The sequence below is a fragment of the Stenella coeruleoalba genome (assembly GCF_951394435.1).
Source record: "Stenella coeruleoalba genome assembly, chromosome: 7".
Taxonomy (NCBI): domain Eukaryota; kingdom Metazoa; phylum Chordata; class Mammalia; order Artiodactyla; family Delphinidae; genus Stenella; species Stenella coeruleoalba.
The window spans coordinates 119,847,651-119,867,904 of NC_137153.1; the positions used below are offsets into that span (position 1 = coordinate 119,847,651).

At 59.2% G+C, this 20,254-nt stretch overlaps 1 protein-coding gene across 5 annotated transcripts in view; it reads right to left on the reverse strand.

The window, feature by feature from the left end:
* Window positions 1-20,254, reverse strand: part of COL5A1 (collagen type V alpha 1 chain) — a 155,872-nt gene that overhangs the window by 52,065 nt on the left and 83,553 nt on the right. For 4 of the 5 annotated variants that reach the window (XR_013828946.1, XM_079925578.1, XM_079925577.1 and 1 more), the window contains exons 15-28: window positions 19,505-19,558; window positions 19,115-19,168; window positions 16,670-16,723; window positions 15,217-15,270; window positions 13,976-14,029; window positions 12,297-12,341; window positions 10,861-10,914; window positions 10,250-10,294; window positions 9,607-9,660; window positions 9,330-9,374; window positions 8,408-8,461; window positions 4,235-4,279; window positions 3,844-3,897; window positions 580-624 (exon numbers count right to left, since the gene is read on the reverse strand). Coding sequence is in view for 4 of the 5 variants with exons in the window: in XM_079925578.1 (XP_079781704.1) it covers window positions 580-624; window positions 3,844-3,897; window positions 4,235-4,279; window positions 8,408-8,461; window positions 9,330-9,374; window positions 9,607-9,660; window positions 10,250-10,294; window positions 10,861-10,914; window positions 12,297-12,341; window positions 13,976-14,029; window positions 15,217-15,270; window positions 16,670-16,723; window positions 19,115-19,168; window positions 19,505-19,558 (711 nt within the window). In the remaining variant the exon portion in view is untranslated. The remainder of the gene's footprint in view (window positions 1-579; window positions 625-3,843; window positions 3,898-4,234; window positions 4,280-8,407; window positions 8,462-9,329; window positions 9,375-9,606; window positions 9,661-10,249; window positions 10,295-10,860; window positions 10,915-12,296; window positions 12,342-13,975; window positions 14,030-15,216; window positions 15,271-16,669; window positions 16,724-19,114; window positions 19,169-19,504; window positions 19,559-20,254) is intronic. The other variant, XM_079925579.1, reaches the window with a different exon arrangement.

Sequence of the window (20,254 nt, forward strand, 5' to 3'; positions counted from 1 at the left end):
TGCCCGGCCCCCTGTCCCTCGCGAGATGCGTTCCTGTCAACCCTTTGCATTCTGCGGTTCTGGCTGGCTTTGCAGCCTGCAGTGGGAGCGCTGCAGCCCTGGTCACCCTGTTTGAGTTTAAAAGCTCTGCACGGCCGGGTGGTGGGCAGCCCAGCACCCAATCTGTCAGCACCCGTTTCTCGGAGCACCTTTGTCTCGTCCAAGCATCACTATAGGCCCAGTAGCGGCGGACGGGCAGACGTTTGAGTACGGGGAGCCAGCCGGAAGAGCCCCCAAAGGGAATGGGACTACTGCTGATGGCCTTACGGGTGGGGGCGGGAAGAGCTCTCTGGAAGGGACAGGCATCGCCTGGAAGGGTCTGGGGGCGTGCGCTGTCCTGCCTGCAGGCTGGGCCAAGGACGAGCAGGTGGCCGGCACCTCTCAGTTACCTAGTCCCGCATTCCACGGGGGAGCTGTACACATCCGTGCTATTCGTGAACTGGGGGATTCAAAATGCCAGTGGCCTATGGTCACTCGAGTTCCCAGGGTGGACCTTCCTGGCTCTTGGCCAAGCCCCTGAGGAAAGGAGGGGACACTCACCTTCTCGCCCTTGGTGCCCTTCAGACCTCGGATGCCGTCTGCCCCCTGCGCAAACAGAGAAGAAAAGTCAGCAGCCACAAGCCCGAGCCCCTACGGACCCCAAAAAACGGCCTGACCCCCAACACCAGGGGAGCTGAGCGTCCCGCATGGACCAGTCCCCTCCCACTGCCCCCAGTCTAGGGAGAGAGAGCTCTGTGGGTGTGCGGGGCGTCTTCTAGAAACATCTCGGTCTCTCTCTCGGTCTCTGCTTGGGGAGCAGAGGGGGCGTGAGGCCTGAGCTCGGGCTCTGGAATCAGGCAGACGGGGTCAGGCCCCCCACGTGTGGCCTCTGACGAGGCCCCAGACTTCTGCTCGCTTGGGAAGAGGGGGTGATGACAATCCTCACCCCATCGCTGCTGGGGGGAGGGGAGGGCGCAGGAAGCCCTGGGACGGGGCCCGGCAAACGGCAGGTGCTCAGTGAGGAGAGCTGTGTGCCACCCGGCGATTTTCGTTCTCCATTATTATTAACGTAGAATCGTAGGTTACGATGGTAGCAATGATAATTACCACTTAACGACACCAGCCACTCCCACTGCCCTCATCACATCGGCTCAGGACGTTCTCATCCCCGTGACGAATACGACTGTCGGGGCAGGACCAGCCCCCTCCCTGTCTCCCAGGTAAAACCACTCCATCCCCGGAATGGACTTGACAGCCGTGCCCCCCACCTGCCAGCAGGGTGCAGAGCCCGCCCCCGACCGACTGCCAGAAGCTTCCTCAGGCCACCAGCCCGCGGGGCCCCAGAGACGCCGGGCCTCCCGTTCGGGTCCAGCTGAGGCTGCAGCCGGGTCCCTCGGGCTGCCAGCTGCCCTCTTGTAGCAAGAACCTTGCACAGAATCTTTTCTCTGAGGCCCAGGAGAGCTGAGAAAAGCTGTGGAGGGACAGAGGGACGGGGCCGGACAGACGCAGAGACCTGGGCTTGGCCTGTGCCCATGGCTACATCGGCTTCAGGACAGAGGGGAGGCCGGTCACCCCGAAACCCTGATGTCGGGGGCGGGGGGAGGTGGGCTCTGGCACCAGGTCCCCTCCCCCTTGCCGGGCAGGCCAGCTGGGCTTCCCCTGCCCACGCACTTCCAGAAAGAAGAGGGTAAGACGGCATTGCTCAGATCCCTCCCAGACCTAAAGTTCTACTGTCTCGTGACCCGCCCGAGGCCAGGGCAACGGGGCCAAGGAGACGAGCAGACCAGGGTTTCCCAGCCTCGCGCCATCGCCTTCAGGGTCTGTGTAGGGGGTTGGATGGCCTCCCTGACCTCTGCCCTGCCCCTCCAAGCTGAGACGGTCAGAAATGTCTCCAGGCGTCCCTGGGGGAAGACTCTGCCCTGGGGCTAGAGCACCCATCATGGCCCTGGTGGTCCAGCGCTCAGGGAGCGAGGTCAGAGGTCACAGAACAGCCCAGTGGAAGGAGTTGCTGGGCCAGCGGCTGTGAGGGCACAGCGGGGGACAGGGCCTTCCCAAGGCCTCCAGTGAGTGCGTGCGGGGGGACTTCCGCCAGCCCACCCAGCTCCCGTAGGCTCAGGGGACAACTGATTTGATTTGCCAACAGTCAAGCCCAAACAGAGCCCTGAGGAAGGGGCAAGTCAGAGGGCGGCCCGGGGGATGCTTAAAGGTCAGTGAGATCAAAGAGCTTGGAGGGGCCCCTTTCCCAGGAGGAGGGCAGGGCTGCAGTGGAGGAAAGCTAAGGACCTTGGTCTCTGACGGTGACACCCGGACTTCCCACCCCACCTCCGCTATCAGCGCCCTCCGGGGCTCATCACGCCACGGGCTCTGCAATCTATTTCTCCAATGAGAAGAGCGTTCAGTCCTGCTTCTCCTTCCACCCTCCGCTTGCCCGTCTAGTGGGATTGCTCATATCACGGATGCATTTAATCAGACCGACAAGATAAGAGCATTCTCCACAAACATCTCAGGGTAGACACCTTCCCGGCTCACGGAATCAGCATGTGGCACAGGCTCCTTGTGCAATGGGAATTTGTAAAACAAACGCGCACAGAGCTCACACAACCAGCACAGTTGCTAAGTCACCGCCCTTATAAACTCACTAGGCAGCATGTGGGGCGAAAGCCTGCTTCAGAGAGAAGCTGCCCATCTAAGGGTCCTGACCTGGGGCATCTCTCTGCCCTTGGCCTTGGAACATCCCAATTCTGGGAAATGGAAGTTGGAGCCCCTTGGGGTCAGGATGGGGTACCTGGTTAGGAATAAGCAAGTCCAGGGTTGAGTTCTGGCTTCTGCATGGATTTACGGGTAATTTGGGGTAAGTTAACTAAAAACTGAAGTCTCGGGTTCTGTGTCCTCCACACAGAACCCTGATGTGGAAAAATGCTTGAAAGTATAAAGGACCGTGAACGACACGGGGAGGGGACTCCGGAGCTTACCGGTGTGTTCCTGCAGATCCCCCAAGATAAACTAGATGTTTTATACACGTTCGTATATATGATACTTCGCATCAAATTACAGTCATTTTGAAAGAAAGACCCACCCTTAGCTTTCCTGTGGGTGGGAAGCCTGAGATTGAAGACACGGCAGCATCTCCACCCCGAGAAAGAAGGGTTCGCCCCACACACACCCCTGGGGGCACATCCCTCTGCGTGTATACATCCAGAAGCAGCATCACTGAGACTGAATTGCACAGCTCAAAGCAAACCCAGTTAGCTCAGGGCAAACAGACAGGGCCCTGTGTTCGGAGTACTGCTCTGGACCTCTGCGCCCACTTGACACGGTGCCAGGAGCCTTTCAACACGCTGTGAATAAATGGACGTCTCCCACGAACGCGTCTCCCAACAACAAGGTCTGCCCAGATGTGATCGGCCTGGAAGAAACAGCTCCAAGCATCCCAGGAAAGGGCGCCCAGCTCGTCACCTGGGCTGAGATCCACTGCCTCTGAGGGGCTCCAGAGCAGCAGGTCACTTGGCAGGTGGTGATAGTAAAAGGATCATGGGGCAGAAGGGTGCCTCCCCGTCCCGGCAGACGGCCACCACCGCGTTGCTCGTGCTGTCCCAGATGCCCCGGGGAGCGTGCCCTGTTCCCCTGCAGCCCCTCCTGGCCCCGCGGGCCCCCCCCTCACCTGCTCCGGCCCACATTCTGGGACCCGACCTCCCAGACCAGGGCCACCCCAGTTTTGGGGCAGGAGGGAGGTTAAAGCGCAGGGGAGTCTCTAAAACCGGCCCAGCCGTGCCCCGCAGTCCCGACCTTGACCTCCAGGAAGACCTGAGGCTGTGAGACCCTCACCTTGACTCCACGAGGGCCTGGGTAGCCGATGGGGCCCTGGGGGCCGGGCGGACCCTGGAACCAGAGGGGAAAGCGCGTTAGGCCTATCTCAGGTGGACGGCGCAGGGCTCACTCTGGGCCACCCCCTGCATCCTTCCAGAACAAGCCAGAGAGCTTGCCTGCCCCTAGCACACTGCCCTCTCACTCCGGGCAGAACGGATGGACGTGCCAGGTCGGACCCGCGGGGGTAGGCATGCGGGCACTGCCCAGCCCCACGGGGAAGGCGCGTCCGCAGGGGTGTGTCAGGATGGGTGAGGACAGGGCTGGAAGCCCCTTCTGGACTGGGCGGGGGGGCAGCCCTGCCCATCCCGCAGGAGATGCTGGAGGGGCCGAGGGCACAGCCGGTACCCACCTGGCCTCCCTTCTCTCCCGGAGGGCCTTCTTTGCCAGGGTGCCCCTGTCAGGAAAGAGAAGGCTGGCGTTAGTCAGTGGCCTCTGGGAAAGCAGGCCTGGCCATGCTCCAGCTTCCCAAACTGAGGGTCAGAGCCCAGGTCCCTCCCATTTCCTCCCCGCCCCTCCCCACAGCGGCTTGGTCACCCCCAGTCCTTTAGCCCCAACCTCGGCTGCTTCATCTGTGAAATGGGAATAATGCGGGGCCCCAGCAACAGCAGAGGGGAATGTGCTTCAAAACCCACAGGTGGGCTCCAGGCCCCACTGTGCACCCGTGTCCCCTGACTGAGCCAGAGCCCGGCCTGCCCCCAAGCGCAGTGGGAGGGGACAGTGACACAAGGGCGTTTGTTCAAGGCCACCCAGCAAAACCTAATCGGTGGCCAAACCAGGACAGTGAAGTGGGACCAGACCTCCCGGGTCCCAACGCACCCTAGGTCTTCAAAGCCACCCCCCAGGTGACACAGAAGCTGAGCGCAGGGGAGAATATACATTCTACCCCACAGACGCGGAGCTGAGGCCCCGCGGAACTGCTCATGGCTCCTTGGTCACTGCCCCCTCCACCCTGGCGCCCATCAATTCTATTCTCAGGAACTTGACCTTCTCTGACTTTCTGACCCAAGCTGGTGACGAGGTTCAATGCCTCTGAGTCCACGAGCCAAACACAGATGATAAAAACAGAAACAGAAGCATTCATTATCTGGAAATACAGTTCCACCCCCAAGGATTCCAGTAAAGAGAGGCCATGTGGTGTGGGGAGAATGCTGGCAGGGCAGGGTAGGGCGGTCTGGTTCTACTCCTGGTAACACCCAACCCGCTGTGTGACCTTAGGTAAGTCACTTGCCCTCTCTGGGCCTCCACTTTCGTGTGTGTAAAATGAGAGGGTGGGTTGGCTGCTCATCCAGCTTGATTGTTCTCGAGTTCTAGGACGCTACTTGTAGAACACAGCAGCACTGCGGAGACCCAGAGCTCATCAACTCAAGCAAATGATATGTGTGTGTTCTTTTCAATGTGTATTAGTCATGAACTGGATCTGATGCCATAGCGAATAGCCTATCATGGTGGCAACGCGACGGGAAGGACGCAGAAGTTCCTTTGCAGGGTGGGGTAGCCCAGGGAGCCCTTGAGGACAGGTAGGCAGCGGTCGGACCACGCCAGCTGCCCGGGCCTGGAAGGGACACGCTGCCCGCCATCCCCCTTCCCAAGACGAGGCTCACGGCACCAGCAACCCAGGCCGGCAGGGCTGCACCCAAGCGGTGCCCAGGAGAAGATCCTGCCCTGGGAGGGCTGGGAGGGAGGAGGGTCCTGCTCCCTTGGCCATGTGGGCTCTTCATGGGCCTTCTTTACAGTTTCCATCAAACCCAGAATTTTTCTGTGAAGGAGCTGAGGTGATGGACAGCTGTGGTGAAAGCCAGGCCCGAGACACACACGGGGCAGACCCCACATCTCACTCACGTGGGAAGAGGGCTGACCCCTTCACGTGGCCATGACCTCACTTACATGGTGGCGGTAAGAATAGACCTGATCACAGTGTTTTGGAAGAGATAAAAGAGAGGGACTGATCGTCACCACGACTGCTGTTTGTTTGTTTGTTTTCAGCCGTACCAGGCGGCCTGCGGGATCTTAGTTTCCTAACCAGGGATTGAACCTGTGCCCCCTGCAGTGGAAGCATGGAGTCTTAACCACTGGACCGTCAGGGGAGTCCCTGCCATGATTACTGTTGTTTGAATCAAGGCCAAGCTTCTTAAATGCATTCTAAGTTGTAACTTTCTGGGCATGAGAGTAACTTTCTGGGGGGGGGAGGGAGCACAAGGCTCATTTATTTTAAACGTTTGAACAGAAAAAGATGGAGAGGAAATACATCAAAGTCAGAGCAGCCGCTTTCCCGCCGTGAAAGGCCGGGCCGTTTCCACCCTCCTTTCTGGCCTCCTTTGCTGGCCTTGCCCCAGTATTCTATAACCAGCAAGACTCTGTAATGGAAAAGTAATAAAACTTAAATTATGTGTATTTGGTATTTTTCTGATTAAAAAAGCAATATATGTTCGTTGTAGACAAATGGAAAAATAATAAAGCTTAAATTATTTGTATTTGATATATTTCTGATGACTAAAGTAATATACGTTCATTGTGGACAATTAGGCAAGTGGAAAAGAAAATTAAAACCCTTCATAACCTCACCACGCATAGCAACGGTGGCCAAGGGTGTGATATAGCACAGCTAATCTATTTTCTCTGCACATTTGCGTGCAAAATCGGCATCAGAAGATGTATTTTTAATTTACTGTTATATCATGAGCATTTCCTCATGTCACTGAATAGTCATTGGAATTCAATTTTTTCCTGGCTCTGTAATATTCCCATGAGCCCGCATCCTTTCTGTGTGCCGCCCAGAACAGCCTCACGATGTATTCCAGAGCAGCGGGTCTGCCCCGAAAGCCCTCACGCTTCTCAAAGGCTCTGAAATCTCTCTTCCTTTCTTTCTTCAGCCCAAGCCACAGCAAAGCAACACAAAGGGGCAAAGGAACAAACCCTCTCTTTCAGCTTGATCAACCATGAGATGCCTCTGTTAAGGAGAGTATTTTTAAATCTTCTGCTGCCTCCCAATTCACCTAAGACAAGGACTCCGCTCCCCGCAGCCTGCAGTGCTGACGTTTTCCCTTTTTATCTTTTGCTTTGAGCATCTTCAGTGTTGACCCAGCACAACCACACTCCCTCGGGTCCTTCACACACTTAGTTTGAAGTGTGATGGTTGTTTGGGGAAGAGAAATGGAGACGCAGCCCCCTGGCTCCCTAACCCTCTTAAAGGTCCCTCTTTCCCCACAGAATCTGAAAGGAAACGGGTGACCCTTTAGGGACCCTAGTGACTGGAGTTTCAATTCAGAGAGAGGGATTCCAGGGTGTGACCAGGAAGGTCAGGGAGGCAGGGGCCGTGTAGGCACCGCCCCCTTCCTGACATGATGCACTGAGGGAAATGCCCCATGGACACCCAATACTGCAGAAGATGAATAGAAAAAATGACTGGAAGGATGCACATTCACCTGCTATCAGGGTTTGGCCCACAGGAACGGGACCAGAGGTAGTTTCCATTTTGTGATTTTATTTATTTTCCTAATTTTCCAGAAGAAAATATCTTATCATTAGAAAATGCAATTAGGTGTCAATGTAAGTGAAAACACATAAAAGACATATTGCAAAATATTCATCCCTTCATATCCAAACTCAGTCCAGGAGACTGAGTCCCCCAGAGCAGTCCCAGCAGGAATGGGATTGTAATCTGCTGGTTCAGACAAAGGTGGGACGATGGGTGACGTGTGATTCACGGGACCAAAGGATTCTCAGCCGTGAAAATGGAAAGACACCGTCGTCCTATGCCAGTCACCCATCACCAATGAACGGCTGACAGACTGAACTTCCTTGCTTCGCTTTTAACGGCGTTATTATTAACGCAACAAAATAACCGTGTCCGAAATACATAATTGCGCTCATCTCATTTTCTGAAATAGGCTCCCTATTCAGCATCAACTGGATATGCTAAAAATAACCGAAAAACAAAAAACCCACCGGCAACTCACACAAGGGGGGTGGGTGCAGATAAGCTCACGCAGATGGGCCCACAGCCAGCGTTTGTCACTTCCCCGCCCCTCCCCCTCACAGCTTGGCCACAGATGGGTTTGTCCCTCGCTCCCTATTTCTAGGCAGCATCTCCTTAGCTCCACAGCTGCGCGTTCACACCCCTCTTCTCCGTGCGTGACGGCTAAAAATACAGCCGGCACTGGTGACACACGCGACTGCTCGGAGCCCGGCCCAGCCCTCAGCAGATTTAAAAGTACGAGGCTGGGCTCTGATCACGAGCGTCAAACCCCAATCAATAACGGACGTTCCTACTCATGCAATCACCACCCTCTGATGGAACCACATTATGGAAAGTGTGTCCAAAACCCAGTAAGTAATTCCTGAGCAATGAAGCTCGCCAGCGGAGAGGTCTTCATCGAAGGAGCTGGAAGAGGAGACGGGGGCCACGTGTGCATGGCCGTCTCGAGAGCGAGGGGAGGGGCCGTTTGCCCAGATTCCCAGTGCCCACCCCTGGGTGGACATGGGCAGGTGGGGTGTAAAGGGTGAGGTGGGCAGTGGTACTCACCGGGGGTCCATCAGCGCCGGGCATTCCTGGGAGGCCTGGTTTACCCAGGGGGCCCTGGAACAAACCACAGACTCCATGAGCAGATGCCCCAGGGATCCCCTCAGCTGCCCAGCCTCTCTACAAGCCCCCAAAGTTACTTTTCAACATTTCTGCTCAAAGAGCATTTGTTTAAAAAGGTTGCTGACAGGCACCCGCTCCCACTGGCTACAAAGCTTCCAGCCGCGGGCAGCACCCAAAGGTAGTAGACCCTTTGCTGTTTCCAGAGCCTTCAGTTTTGCTACCGGAAAAAAATCACCCGCCAAGTGAAGTCAGGAGTTCCCCAACAGGGGCGGCCGGGGGCTATGAGGCACTGAGAACCGCCCCTTGGAGGTCACTCTGCCGGTGCCGCCCCAGGTGCTGAGTTCACTGGGCACCTGGGGCTGAGCCACAAGATGTGCAAGGACTCCGGCTCCGGTTCTGTCCCCAGCATGTGGACTCGGGGTGCCGAGGATATATTTAGGGTTGCCAAATTTAGCAAGAAGAAACAAAACAAAACAAACAACAAAACGAGATGCCCAGTTAAATCTGGAATTTCAGACAACACAGTTCAAATTTAACTGAGTGTCCCGTATCTGTTTTTCTTCTCAAATCTAGCAACCTTATACATAGCTAGAGAAAGGAGGGAGGGAGGGAGGGAGGGAAGGAAGGAGGGAAGGGAGGAAGGAAGGAGGGAAGGGAGGGAGGAAGGAAGGAAGGAAGGAAAGAAGGGAGGGGGGAAGGAAGGAAAGTGGGGAGGAGGAGGGGGGGAGAGAGGGGGGAGGGGGGAGAGAGGGAGGGAGGGAAGGAAGGACGGAAGGACAAAGGTCCACACCACAAGCTGGTGACCAGTGCTCCTAATGCACCCCACAGGCAAGCACCCCTATGCCCAGCTCAGCCCACCTACCTTTTCTCCTGGAGGTCCAATTGCACCCTGGGGGCCTGGAAGACCCTGGGAGGGGAAAGAGTGAGCAGGAAAGGTCAGGGAACTTTTCGACTGACTCAGAACCCCTCCCTGCCATCTGTCCATCTTCCCCCGACGCGCTCCCTCATCTGGGTGCCGACCCCATCCTGGGTCACCTCCAGGCTGCAGGGCCCTCGGGGCTGCACTCAGCGGCCGCTCACGCCCCGGGCACTGCAGACCTGCACCTCCCGCTGCCCACAAGCCCACCCGGCTCACTCACCTGGGCGCCTGGATTACCCTGCTGTCCCGGGGGGCCGGGCTCTCCCTGGGGACCCTACAGGAAACACAAGTGAGGCGCTGAAGGGGGCTCTGGAGGGCGAGCAGGGGGTGCAATCTCTGTCGTGCCCAGACGGGAAGGCAGGGGGCCAGATCCAGGCCCCCCCGGGCCGGAAGCACGTGCCTGTGTCTGTGCAGGCACGGCAGACGGCTGGCCAGGAGGGGCAAGAGACAGGACCTACCAGAAAATATCCCACCCGGCTGAAAATTCCCAAATCCTCACGCCAGCTAAATTCTCCCGGGCCCTTAAAAGAGACGCATGAGACCCCTCTCTCTCTCAGTGGGCGCTGTCACAGCACCTGGCCACCACCAGCTTGCCACGCACAGCGAGAAAGAGGCTTCCCTCCACACCTGTGCTGACGCGGTCGGGCTCTGGATGGAGCAAAGCACCGACTCCGGGATCTCACAACGTGCTCTCCTGCTGGAGGCCTGCACCTCGCGGGGCCGGGGCTCAGAGTCTGCGCCCTCCCCGTCACATCCCCATCTGGTTCTGGTGGCACGGATCCCCCCCCCCCCTGCCCCGAGCAGTTGGGAGTGAGCCCAGGGGTCACCTCCATGAGACCGGGGCACGGGACCCCCAGACTTACCACATTGCCTTTCGGGCCCGGTTGGCCATCCATTCCCGTCACACCCTGGATGAATGACATTGAAACAAAAGAGACTGAAAATTAACAAGGCTCCCCAGGAAAAGTCCACTCAACACAGCTTGGTCCCCGCCCGCAATGTCAGAGGACGCCACACCCTCTGAGGGAGGGGAAAGGCTTGATCCCGAATAAACCCCGAGATTGGCGAGGGTTTAGCGGGGCTGCCAGGCCCCAGCATCACGTGGGGCAGCCCTGAGTTCTCGGACAGCTGGGCAGGGGGGCCAGCCCTGGGGAAGCCACCCCCTGGATGAGCCCCGCCAGAACCACGGGCTTCTGTCTCCCTCCAGGAGCTGCCAAGATGCTACTGGAAGTGTTTTCAAGGGCGGGAAATGGGCGTCCCGGTGACAGAGCGAACCCTGCACCTCCACCTGCAAGCCCACACCTGCCGGGGCTGCCCCCCACGGGTGAGCATCAGGGCCCCACGGACACCCAACGCGAACACTGGGCAGCGTGCACAGCCGTCAGTGCGGGCAGCTGCCGGCAGGCCCGAGTGGACCACAAGCTGGGGGCGGGATCTCGAGGGCAGGGATGGGACAGACACGCGAAGGACTTACAGGAGGTCCAGGAGGGCCTGGGGGCCCCTTCGGCCCCAGCAGACCACGAGGCCCCTGCGAGAGGAAAGAGCAAGGAAGGCTCAGACTCGGCCAGGAATCCCAGCCCCCTGCCCCATCCCCAGCCTCCCTCAGCGACCCCTCTTCCCAGAGCCTCTGCTGCGGAGGCGGGTCTCCTGGGGAGTGTGGCCAACTCAACTCCCCCTTCTCCTCTGCTTCAACTCCTCACCGCACCCCAGCTCTCCACCCGGGCTCTCGGAACCAGAGGCAGGGCTGGCTAGAACTGATAGGGGCTCAGTACCCGGTCCCATGTGTGTGTGTCCCATAGGGGCATGTGTGTGGGAACCGCCCCACGCACAGGGGCAGGGGCCACAGAGCGGCCACTACCTGCCAGGGAAGGACCCACATCCGGACGGCTCCCTCCCTCCCTGTCAGCTGGAGAGCTAGAGCCTTTCAAGGCACCGCGATTTCGAGTGGCTTTAATTTTGATAGGACCTTCTCAGATGCACTAGAAGAGAAACGCTTCCCACGTTCATTGCCACTTAAATGTTCCCTTCCTTCTTTTAATACCTAGTCACGTAAATGTTTTTCAAAAGTTGATAACCCAGAAGGCATCGCCTAGACCCGTGTTAAGGGGGGAGCTGCGTTGATGAACCCCCATTGTGGCTAACCAGACACATAGGGTGTAATTTAGTCCCAAGCGGAGGTGCAATCGCCGACCCCGGGCGGGCTCTCCACGCAGCGCCTGCAATATTTCTCCTCAGTTAACGTCCCTGGATGTGTATGGCCACGTTGACGTGGGTAACAAAAATGAGATGTTTGAAAAGTAACAGTAAGTGAAAAGGAATTAATGTCCTTTTGTCACTGAGGAAATCGCTCTGGTCTTAAACAGAAGTCAGCTTAGGTAAAGAGCTTCTGGAGGCCCGGGTAGGGGCGCCCTCCTGGAGGACTCTTTATTTGGAAAATGTAGCCATCAGAAAGTGTGGCAGGTCAAGCGACTGCCCCTGGACACCTGCCCTGTTGGACCCTGGACACCCAACATGGTGGACCCTGGGCACCCACCATCATAGACACTGGACACCCACCATCATGGGCCCTGGACACCCAACATGGTGGACCCTGGGCACCCACCATCATAGACACTGGACACCCACCATCATGGGTCCTGGACACCCACGATCATGGACCCAGGATACCCACCACGTCTGTACCTGGAGTCCCAACCACGACCCTCGGGGGCCGGGGCTTCCTCCCTGGCAAAGGCTCAGGCTGACTCCTTAACACTGTCCACCCACCTCACCCGTTCCTTTCCCGGGAGATCCCCAGATTTGTGTGTCTCAAGGCTGAGCCCCTCTCGAATCTATGCTCTGAGTCGATCCCTGATTCTGGCCAGAGCATCAAGGAGGAGACACAGAAGCCCACCCAGTCAGTGGACTTACAGGCTCCCCGGGCAGCCCTCTGGGCCCGACTTCTCCATCGTCACCCTACGGGGGAGAAAAGAGGCAGGATTTTAGGGATAAGCCATAAAACCTGGACACGAGAGAGACAGTTTTTCCTTCATCCGCGCAGGATTCTTTGGCCTGGGGCTGCTTCAGCATACGCCAGCTACTAGTCCCTGCGCCAGCAGGCAAAGCGCCGAGTGTCCCCACCCCCAAAGGCTGCAGGTAAAAGGCGGGGTTAGGGGCTCACAGCCCCAGTGAGGGGAAAGCTGGGCAGGAAAAATCAATGGTTACCTGACAGGTAAAGACACGGATGAAAACTAGAATGGCAGAAACTAGGCAGAGATAGATGGCAGATAGGTAGAAAGACAGCAAGATAGAGAGAGATGATGTATAGATAACAGATAAATAGGTAGAGGATCGAGAAATAGTAGGTAGGTAGCTTGATGAATAAATAATAGGTAGATAGATCATAGATAGATGATAGAGATAAATAGATATAGATAGATGATAGATAGACAGGTGAAAGGTACAGACATGAATGATAGAAACTGGTGTAGGGCAGGATCCTGAGAGAATCACCAGATGCCCTGGGCCAACCCCAAGGGGCCCTAACGTCTTAAACACAGACGGGGAGCAAACCAGGATGAGTCTTTCCTTCTGGCTCTACAAGGAAAGCTGCCTTAGCTTGCCTGGTTCACGACCAGGAGATGCTTGTTCACACCCCGCTTCTCTCCATCAAGGCACTGCCCCCTCCTCCTTCCTTCAGCGCACACACGCACACACCCTGTGCAGGCACGTGCACGCACACACACGCCCGCATGCACACAGACACACTGCAAATGCACGCACACATACCCACTCACAGTGCACATGCACACACACAGCCCTGCACACGCATGCACACACACACACGCGTGCACGCGCGTGCACCTGCATGCACCTCCTCATTCCAGAAGCACAGACATCTGGGGACCCCTCTCCCCTCTCTCATCTTACAGTGGACCGTGCAGGCTGAGGCCCCAACAGGAGACAGTGCCCTGATGATGCCACAGCCCAGGAGCTGTCAGGACACGCATGCCCCTCTTTCCCAGGTACTGGGGCTTCTAAACCTGTCCCCCAAATACCCCTAACGCCCGAAGAAACTGTCTAAGCGACTGGGGCGCACGGAGGGAGAGGGGCCGCAGGCTTCTCTGCCACAGGAGGGCTGTGCTTCCGTCTAAGGACATCGCTTGGTCTGCAGCCCCACCAAGACGCACCTGACAGAACCAGGACGCGGGGCAGAGCCCACCTGAGCGCCCGACCTAGCCCAGGCCCTGACCTTGGATGGCATCACCACCCCTCGCTCTGTCCACACGCTTCCCTCACCTTGTCCCCACCTCCAGGGCCAAGGAAGGTCATTTTCTGGACTCTCTGCACCTCACTCCTCACCCCAAATCCCAAGCTCTGCCACTCGCTGCCTCTGTCCGCCCCTCACTCAGACACGGAGCTTATCGGCTCCCCCAACATCAAGGTCTGAGATCTGCTTCTACAGGAAGGAAGTCCCGTGTGGCCGTCTGTCCACTCCCATCAACTCCCCTCCCCCCGATGCAGGTGCCGATCGCTGCTGCCAGCATCTTGTGCAGTTTTCACCGAGGAGACGGGCAGCAGGTGTGGCCCCCACACAGCAGGATACGTACCCTTTCTCCGTCTTCCCCTGGAGGTCCCGGAGGGCCGGAAGGACCAGGGTCGCCCTGGGAAGCCAAGCAGGGTCAGCGTTAGGCCCGCGGGCAGACACGCACGGCTGTCTCAAGCCCCCCATGTCGTCTTTCTCTGCTTCTGAGACTGAAAATCCCCACCGCCTCCCAAGACTTTCCCAGAGTCACAGAGGACCCCTTTGGAGACAGGGCCTCCTGGCGTGACGGGCTGCAAAGCTGGCTGGCAGGACTCTCAACCCGGGACCCGGTGTCCTGGAGGAGGGTCGGCTGGACCGGCACCCAGGGACCGGCGGGGACCCCAGGACACCTGGGTCTGAGCTGCACCCTACTGACCTCTCCGTGTGAAGCAGGGGCACACCCCAGCCCCGCACGCCCCCTGAAAGGGCCAGCACTCTGCACTGTGAAGGTCAGCGCTGGTCCACCTGACACCCCTGCAGCTTCAGGCCTTGCACACCATCGGTGCTCAGTACGTGCTCCTCTGTCAGTCCCACGGACTGGCCCTTCCCCCCCGGTCTCCCCATGAGTGTCGGAGAACGTGGGCGAAGAAGCTCTGGCTAAGGCACACGAGCCACTTCTCAGGGCGGCAGACATGACGGGTGACCCTTATGACAGAATCAACAGCGTGCGTGCGTGTGTGTGCGTGCGTGTGTGTTCACACGTGCGTGTGCCTGCGTGCCCAGGACATGCCAAAACATGAAAGAGGCATCATCTACATCAAAGAAAACAGGTTAAGGGCTGCAAAGAGCATCTCATGGGGACACGTGGGACCGGGCAAGATAACAGGCGGGCCCCCGGCTGCAGCCTGCACCCCGACCCCCATCCACGGGGTGGTCACGTGGGACCAGCCCGCCTCCTGGAGCCGCCCCTTAACGGTGAGAAGGGTCCTCGGGTCCCAAAAGGGCAGCCCCTGGGTTTCCTGAAGGTGTGGAGGGCCCCTTAACAGAGTGGGTTTCCCACGGGAGCTCCACATTCCCTGCCTCACCCACTCGAGGGGGCCACTGGCTCTTTCGCCATCAGCTGCGGGTGCGAAATCAGCTCTCCTTGGGCTGACCTTCCATCCCCAGGGATGTCATGCCCGCGTCCAAGTCCACTGCCCCAGCCTCATGAGGCTCACCAGCGACCACTTTGGAATGGAGTGCCCAACCCCCCAGGAAGCCTAAGGCTGCCCAGAAGAGCCCCCCGACAGCACCTCCCCCAGCAGCTCGCAGAGAGGAAACACTCACCCGGTGGCCCTTCTCTCCCGGCAGCCCAGCCAGGCCATCGAAGCCGCGGTCACCCTGCGAGGAGGACAGAGGGCAGCTCAGCCCGTGCCACACGGCCACTCCACCTGCCTCGGGCCACAGTCTACGCAGCGCCTGTGCACCCGGGGCCCCAGGACCCCGCGGAGGGGCCCCTGGCCGCCGCCCCATCACACATTCCACAGCCTTGGGTCCATCATCCCAATGCTTTTCCCCAAAACACCAACAAAGGCTGCAAACAGAGAGATGACCTCTGTCCCAGAGCCACAGACAGCGGCCCAGAGGGTCCTGAGACCTCAGCGTTTGGGGTGATGGCTGCGAAGTCGGGGTGTGTGTGTGTGCGCGCGCGCACCTGCTGTCTGCCTGTGCCTCTTACCTCGACACCCTCGGGGCTCAGAGTGCCGCCCGCACACAGCAGGTGCGCCTACCCATCTGGCGGATGGCCCAGCTCCGCCCACCCTCGGGCACCCCAGCTCCCCGGCCAGCCCTCCTTCTGCCACCCAGGTGGCCTCCTGGAGTCCAGCTCCCCGCCTCATGGGTGTTGCAAGCCACGTGGGACTGAAGTCAGGAGAAGACTAGTTCAGGCTTGAATACTTTTGTTGGTGAAAGAAGGCCGTAAGCTACCGGGACAGATTCAGGAACCTTCTCCTCCTCCGTCACCGCACGTCCCTGAAAACCAGGGCCGCTCGTTCGCTCGGCGCTCACAGGAGCACCCGAGGGCCAATCCACGCCAGTTACCGGGGGAGCAGGTGCAGTGCCCCGTGGGGGGTTTGGGGACCCCTGAGAACAGCTGCTGTCCCCACTGCGGGCTCCTCGCTGGAGAAAGTCAGCACTTCCTCCAGCACCTTGTACGGGCTTTAGACGAACGCTTCCAGGGCCGAGAAGGAAGGGTCGACCAGGAACAGCGGGAGTTTCATCCCAGATTCGGGGACAGAGGGATGGGCACACTGAACCTCCGAACCCGGGAGGGGTGGGGCTTCCCCGGGCTCCCGCAGCTGCCCCCGGGGCACACGCACACGCCTCAACTCCACGGTCACCCACGCGCAGTCTGCTCACTCCCTGCAGCCGGGAGGGGTGGGGCTTCCCTGGGCTCCCGCGGCTGCCCCCGGGGCACACGCACACGCCTCAGCTCCACGGTCACCCACGCGCAGTCTACTCGCTCCCTGCAGACACCCCAAATCTCGGCAAGAGGACGTCCTGCCCCGTGGACTTGTGAGAGACCCATGAAATTCTCCCCACCAGCCCCTGTCTTCGTGCCAACGTGCCAGAGGAGCTGACCCAAACTGAACCTTCCAACCCCCGAGGTCCTACCCCCGGATGAGAGCAAACGTCCGAGTCATCACGTGTCATCACAACCATACCCGTCACACAGCGCGTGCTGAGGCCGTGGTGACGCTGACCCAGGAACGGACACCGGGAGGCGGCGGGCGGCACCTACCTTGGGGCCAGTCTGTCCAGGCATGCCTCTTGCTCCGTCGCTGCCCGCTCGGCCCTGGAACGGAGCGGGGCAAACTGTCAGTACGCGGGAGTGGCCGGCTTACCGAGACCTCTGGGCGGAGGCTCCCCGTGACACCAAGCGGAGGCTTCCACAGCCCCGGGGGGCCGGCTGGCCCAGGGGACCCCGTCCGGAGTCCCGGCTGCCGTACGCAGGTTCTGGCCTTCCCGAGCCTCGCCATCCTGAATCTTGGAGCGGGGCTGACGTGCTTGCCCCCGTGTTGGTGAGGACGTGGTATGCACGAGACGGTGTGACGGGGGGGCGACCCAGGGGCCGTGTGGGTCCGTGGGACCCGCTTCACAACCCAGGAGAGAGCCCGCCCCTGACATCGGCACATGTCCTGTCCACCAGCTGACATCAAGGGAAAGCCCAGAGAGCCACAGGGCGAGAGAAAGCACCTGGTTAGTGCGATGGAGGGGGAGGAAAGTGAGGCCCAGAGGGGTGGGCTGGCTCTCGAAGGCCGTGCAGCCGCCCCCAGGCAGGGTCTGGACGGTGAGCTCGACCCTCCGTACCCGGGGGCCACTCCCATGGCCATTCCTTCCAGCCGGGGCAGCAGGCCCACGGTGCCCACCTGGGGCTGGAGGACAGGGCCCCGACCTACCAGGTCCCCGATAAAGGCCGCAGTCCCCCAGGAGAGCCTGCCAGGCGTGAGGCCACCTAGATGGGGGCGGGGACCACGGCAGACGTCCACTCGCCGATAAGGAACGTCAGGCAGCTGAGCGTACATCCCTGGCCTCGATCAACACCACGTCCTCTCCAGGCCACACGTGCCTGACCCATGAGGCCTCGCCAGGGCCACCGGGGCTGCGCTGACGGGCAGAAAGGCCTCACGGCACGACCAGGACGGGGAGGGCAGCACGAAAGCGGCGAGGGTCTGGGGGGACCACCAGGAGGCGGCCTGCGCACCCCAGGTGAAAGGTTACAAGGAACCGCCGGGGATGAAAAGTCATCTCGGAACGTGCACCCGAGCAACGCAGCTCCAGGCGGAACGCGGACGCGACCCCGTGAACAGAGGGGCCGACCGGGAGCCTCTCCTCAAATTTCCAAACGCTTTCAGAAATCAAGAGAAATCTGTCAGAAGAGCTGACAGGATTTCACTGCAGGACATTGCGGGCAAACGGCCGGACGCTTCTCTCATGCTGACGGGCTCCGCACTGCACAAAGAACTAAAGGGACAGCCCGCCATGCGGCCTTGAGCCCCTCCCGCCGTCCCCTCCTCTCCAGCCTCATTCTTCCAGCACATGCGTAACCACAGCCCTGATGCCGGTGGTCTCTGCCACGAGTCACCCTACAGACCATCGCTGGCATCCTCCCCTTTTCAGTTTTCACCTCTCCCTGACCGAGAAACCGTTTCCACTGAAACTTGACAATAAGTGTTTACAGAGATACAAAAGACCCTCAAAGAAATAAAATGCCTTTCAGAACCAGGTCCAAGATAAGCCACCTCACTGTCTACCAAGAACCCCTGAATTCCGGCATCAGCGGTCCTTCTAGAATCATCCGTGCACCCCTCTGCCTCGTGCCTGGGCCCCCTCCATGATCCGTGAAGCTGCAGCCTTGAGGGGCCGGCATGAGACAGCCGTGCCTGAATGCTGCTCACTCCATCCCCTGCCTTGTAACTACAATTAACTCCCAGGACAGAGGCCCTGTAACCGCTAAGGAATTATGCATTTTTGCCTTGTATACTCTGCAGCTAAAGCAAGAGCTGGCAGCTCAGTGGCGACCCACCATTCCTTGCAGGGGTTCATCTAGGTATAAATACAACACAAGAACGTGTAATTTTTTCATTCGGTAGAAAAGTTCACTTGATGAAAAGATTCACTAGTTAGAGCCTGACGTGGGTAAATGAGGATTTCCCGAGCTCAACTGGATGGTGTTCATCAATTTATATTAGGTTATAAACGCGCGCTCTCTGTCAGTAGCCACGGTCTCATGGAAGCAAAGCAGTTTCGTCCACTAAAATTACAACCCAAACAGAGAATCCAGGAGTCTAGGAGCACAGGTAAGGTGCGGGGGCCCGAGCAGCCGGCCGGCCATTTCCCCCAAACCAAAGCCATTTCTGGAGAAATGAGGCTGCCCCTGAAGAAAGGACCACTGATCATTTTGTCTTTTCCATACTTGCTCCCCAAGAGCCTGGGAAATTGCTTTAATTAAACATGTTTGTTAAACTACGTTCACATGCTCGGGACAGAGGCTGGGGGCAGGGGCGGGGCAGCTCGCTGCCCCCGTGGAACGGGACCCACCCAGCCTTGGACACAGACACGCCCTCTGAAGGGAGGGGAGCAGCTGGGCCAAGCCTAGCCGGCAAGGTGCAGCGTGACCGGGGCAAACGCACCGCAGGCTCCCGCCCCATCCATGGCCCAGCCGCTGTCACTGAGAACTACTCACCCTTCTTCCAGGCTTTCCCGACGGGCCAGGTGGGCCCTGCAAACCCCGGGGACCCTGTCGCGAATCAGAGGACAAAGGTCAGTAGCGTGTCTGTTTCTCAGAGGGAAAAAGCAAAGCCTCATCCCCGTGCTCGTCCACCTGGCCCGTGGCTACTGTCCCAGCTGCCAGCATGTGGGCAACAGCAGGACAGGGTGCGGGACCCACTGCCCTGAGGGCGGGGACCGAAAACAGCCAGCTCGGTCCCCTGCCGCTGACACCACTGCTGTCCTACATCCAGCTTTGCATCAGGTGATGGCAACTCCCGCTACTTCCTTGACGAAATGCGGCATCGGGGGCACCGCCTTCCGGGGGGCGCCCCTTCAGACAGAGGAAGGTGAGGGGGGTACGTACCTGAGGCCCCATGTCTCCCGGCTCGCCCTTCAGACCTCCGCTCCCGGGAGGGCCCTGGGGAGACACGTCTGGTTAGGGGATGCCCGGCAGGTACAGGCTGTAGGGGTGTCTGGGGAAGGGTCGGGAAGCAGAAGGGACACAGGACTGGCCCGTGGGCAGGACTCCCACAGAGCCCGGCCGGCTGCCTTGGACAGAACCCGAGGGACAAGCAGTCACTTTTCCTCGTGTGCATCTCTTCCCAGGTTTGAGGGAAATCCTGGACAGTGGCGCGCACGAGGGCCACGAGCTCAGAACACGCTCGCTTCTCTCCAGGATGGATCTGACCACGGTCTGTCACAGCCCGTAGCCCAGGGCCGTGTGTGGACGTCCTCGCCCACTGCAGGGCAAGACCCCCAGATGCTGGGAGGGCACCGACGCAGACCTGGGGCCAGGGGCCAAGCGCACCCCACACGGGGAATGGGGATGGGAGCACCGTGCGCTTCAATCCTCCGGCTCCTTGCAAGCTTCAAGGGCCATGCACACCCCCAGGGGCCCCTTCACTGCCCCGAGTGTGTCTGGCTGCCCGAGGCTCGTGCAGCAGGGGCCGGGCAGGGGGCTAGAATCGGGGTCTGCCCCACACTGAGGTGGTCTCGACTATAAAGAGGGATGGCAGCCTCAAAAGAAAGAGGCTTGGAGCCCCCGGGGTCACGAGGTAAAGTCGTAGCCAGTGCAAGTGTGAGGGCTTCCCAGCCCCCAGGGTACCACAGGCCC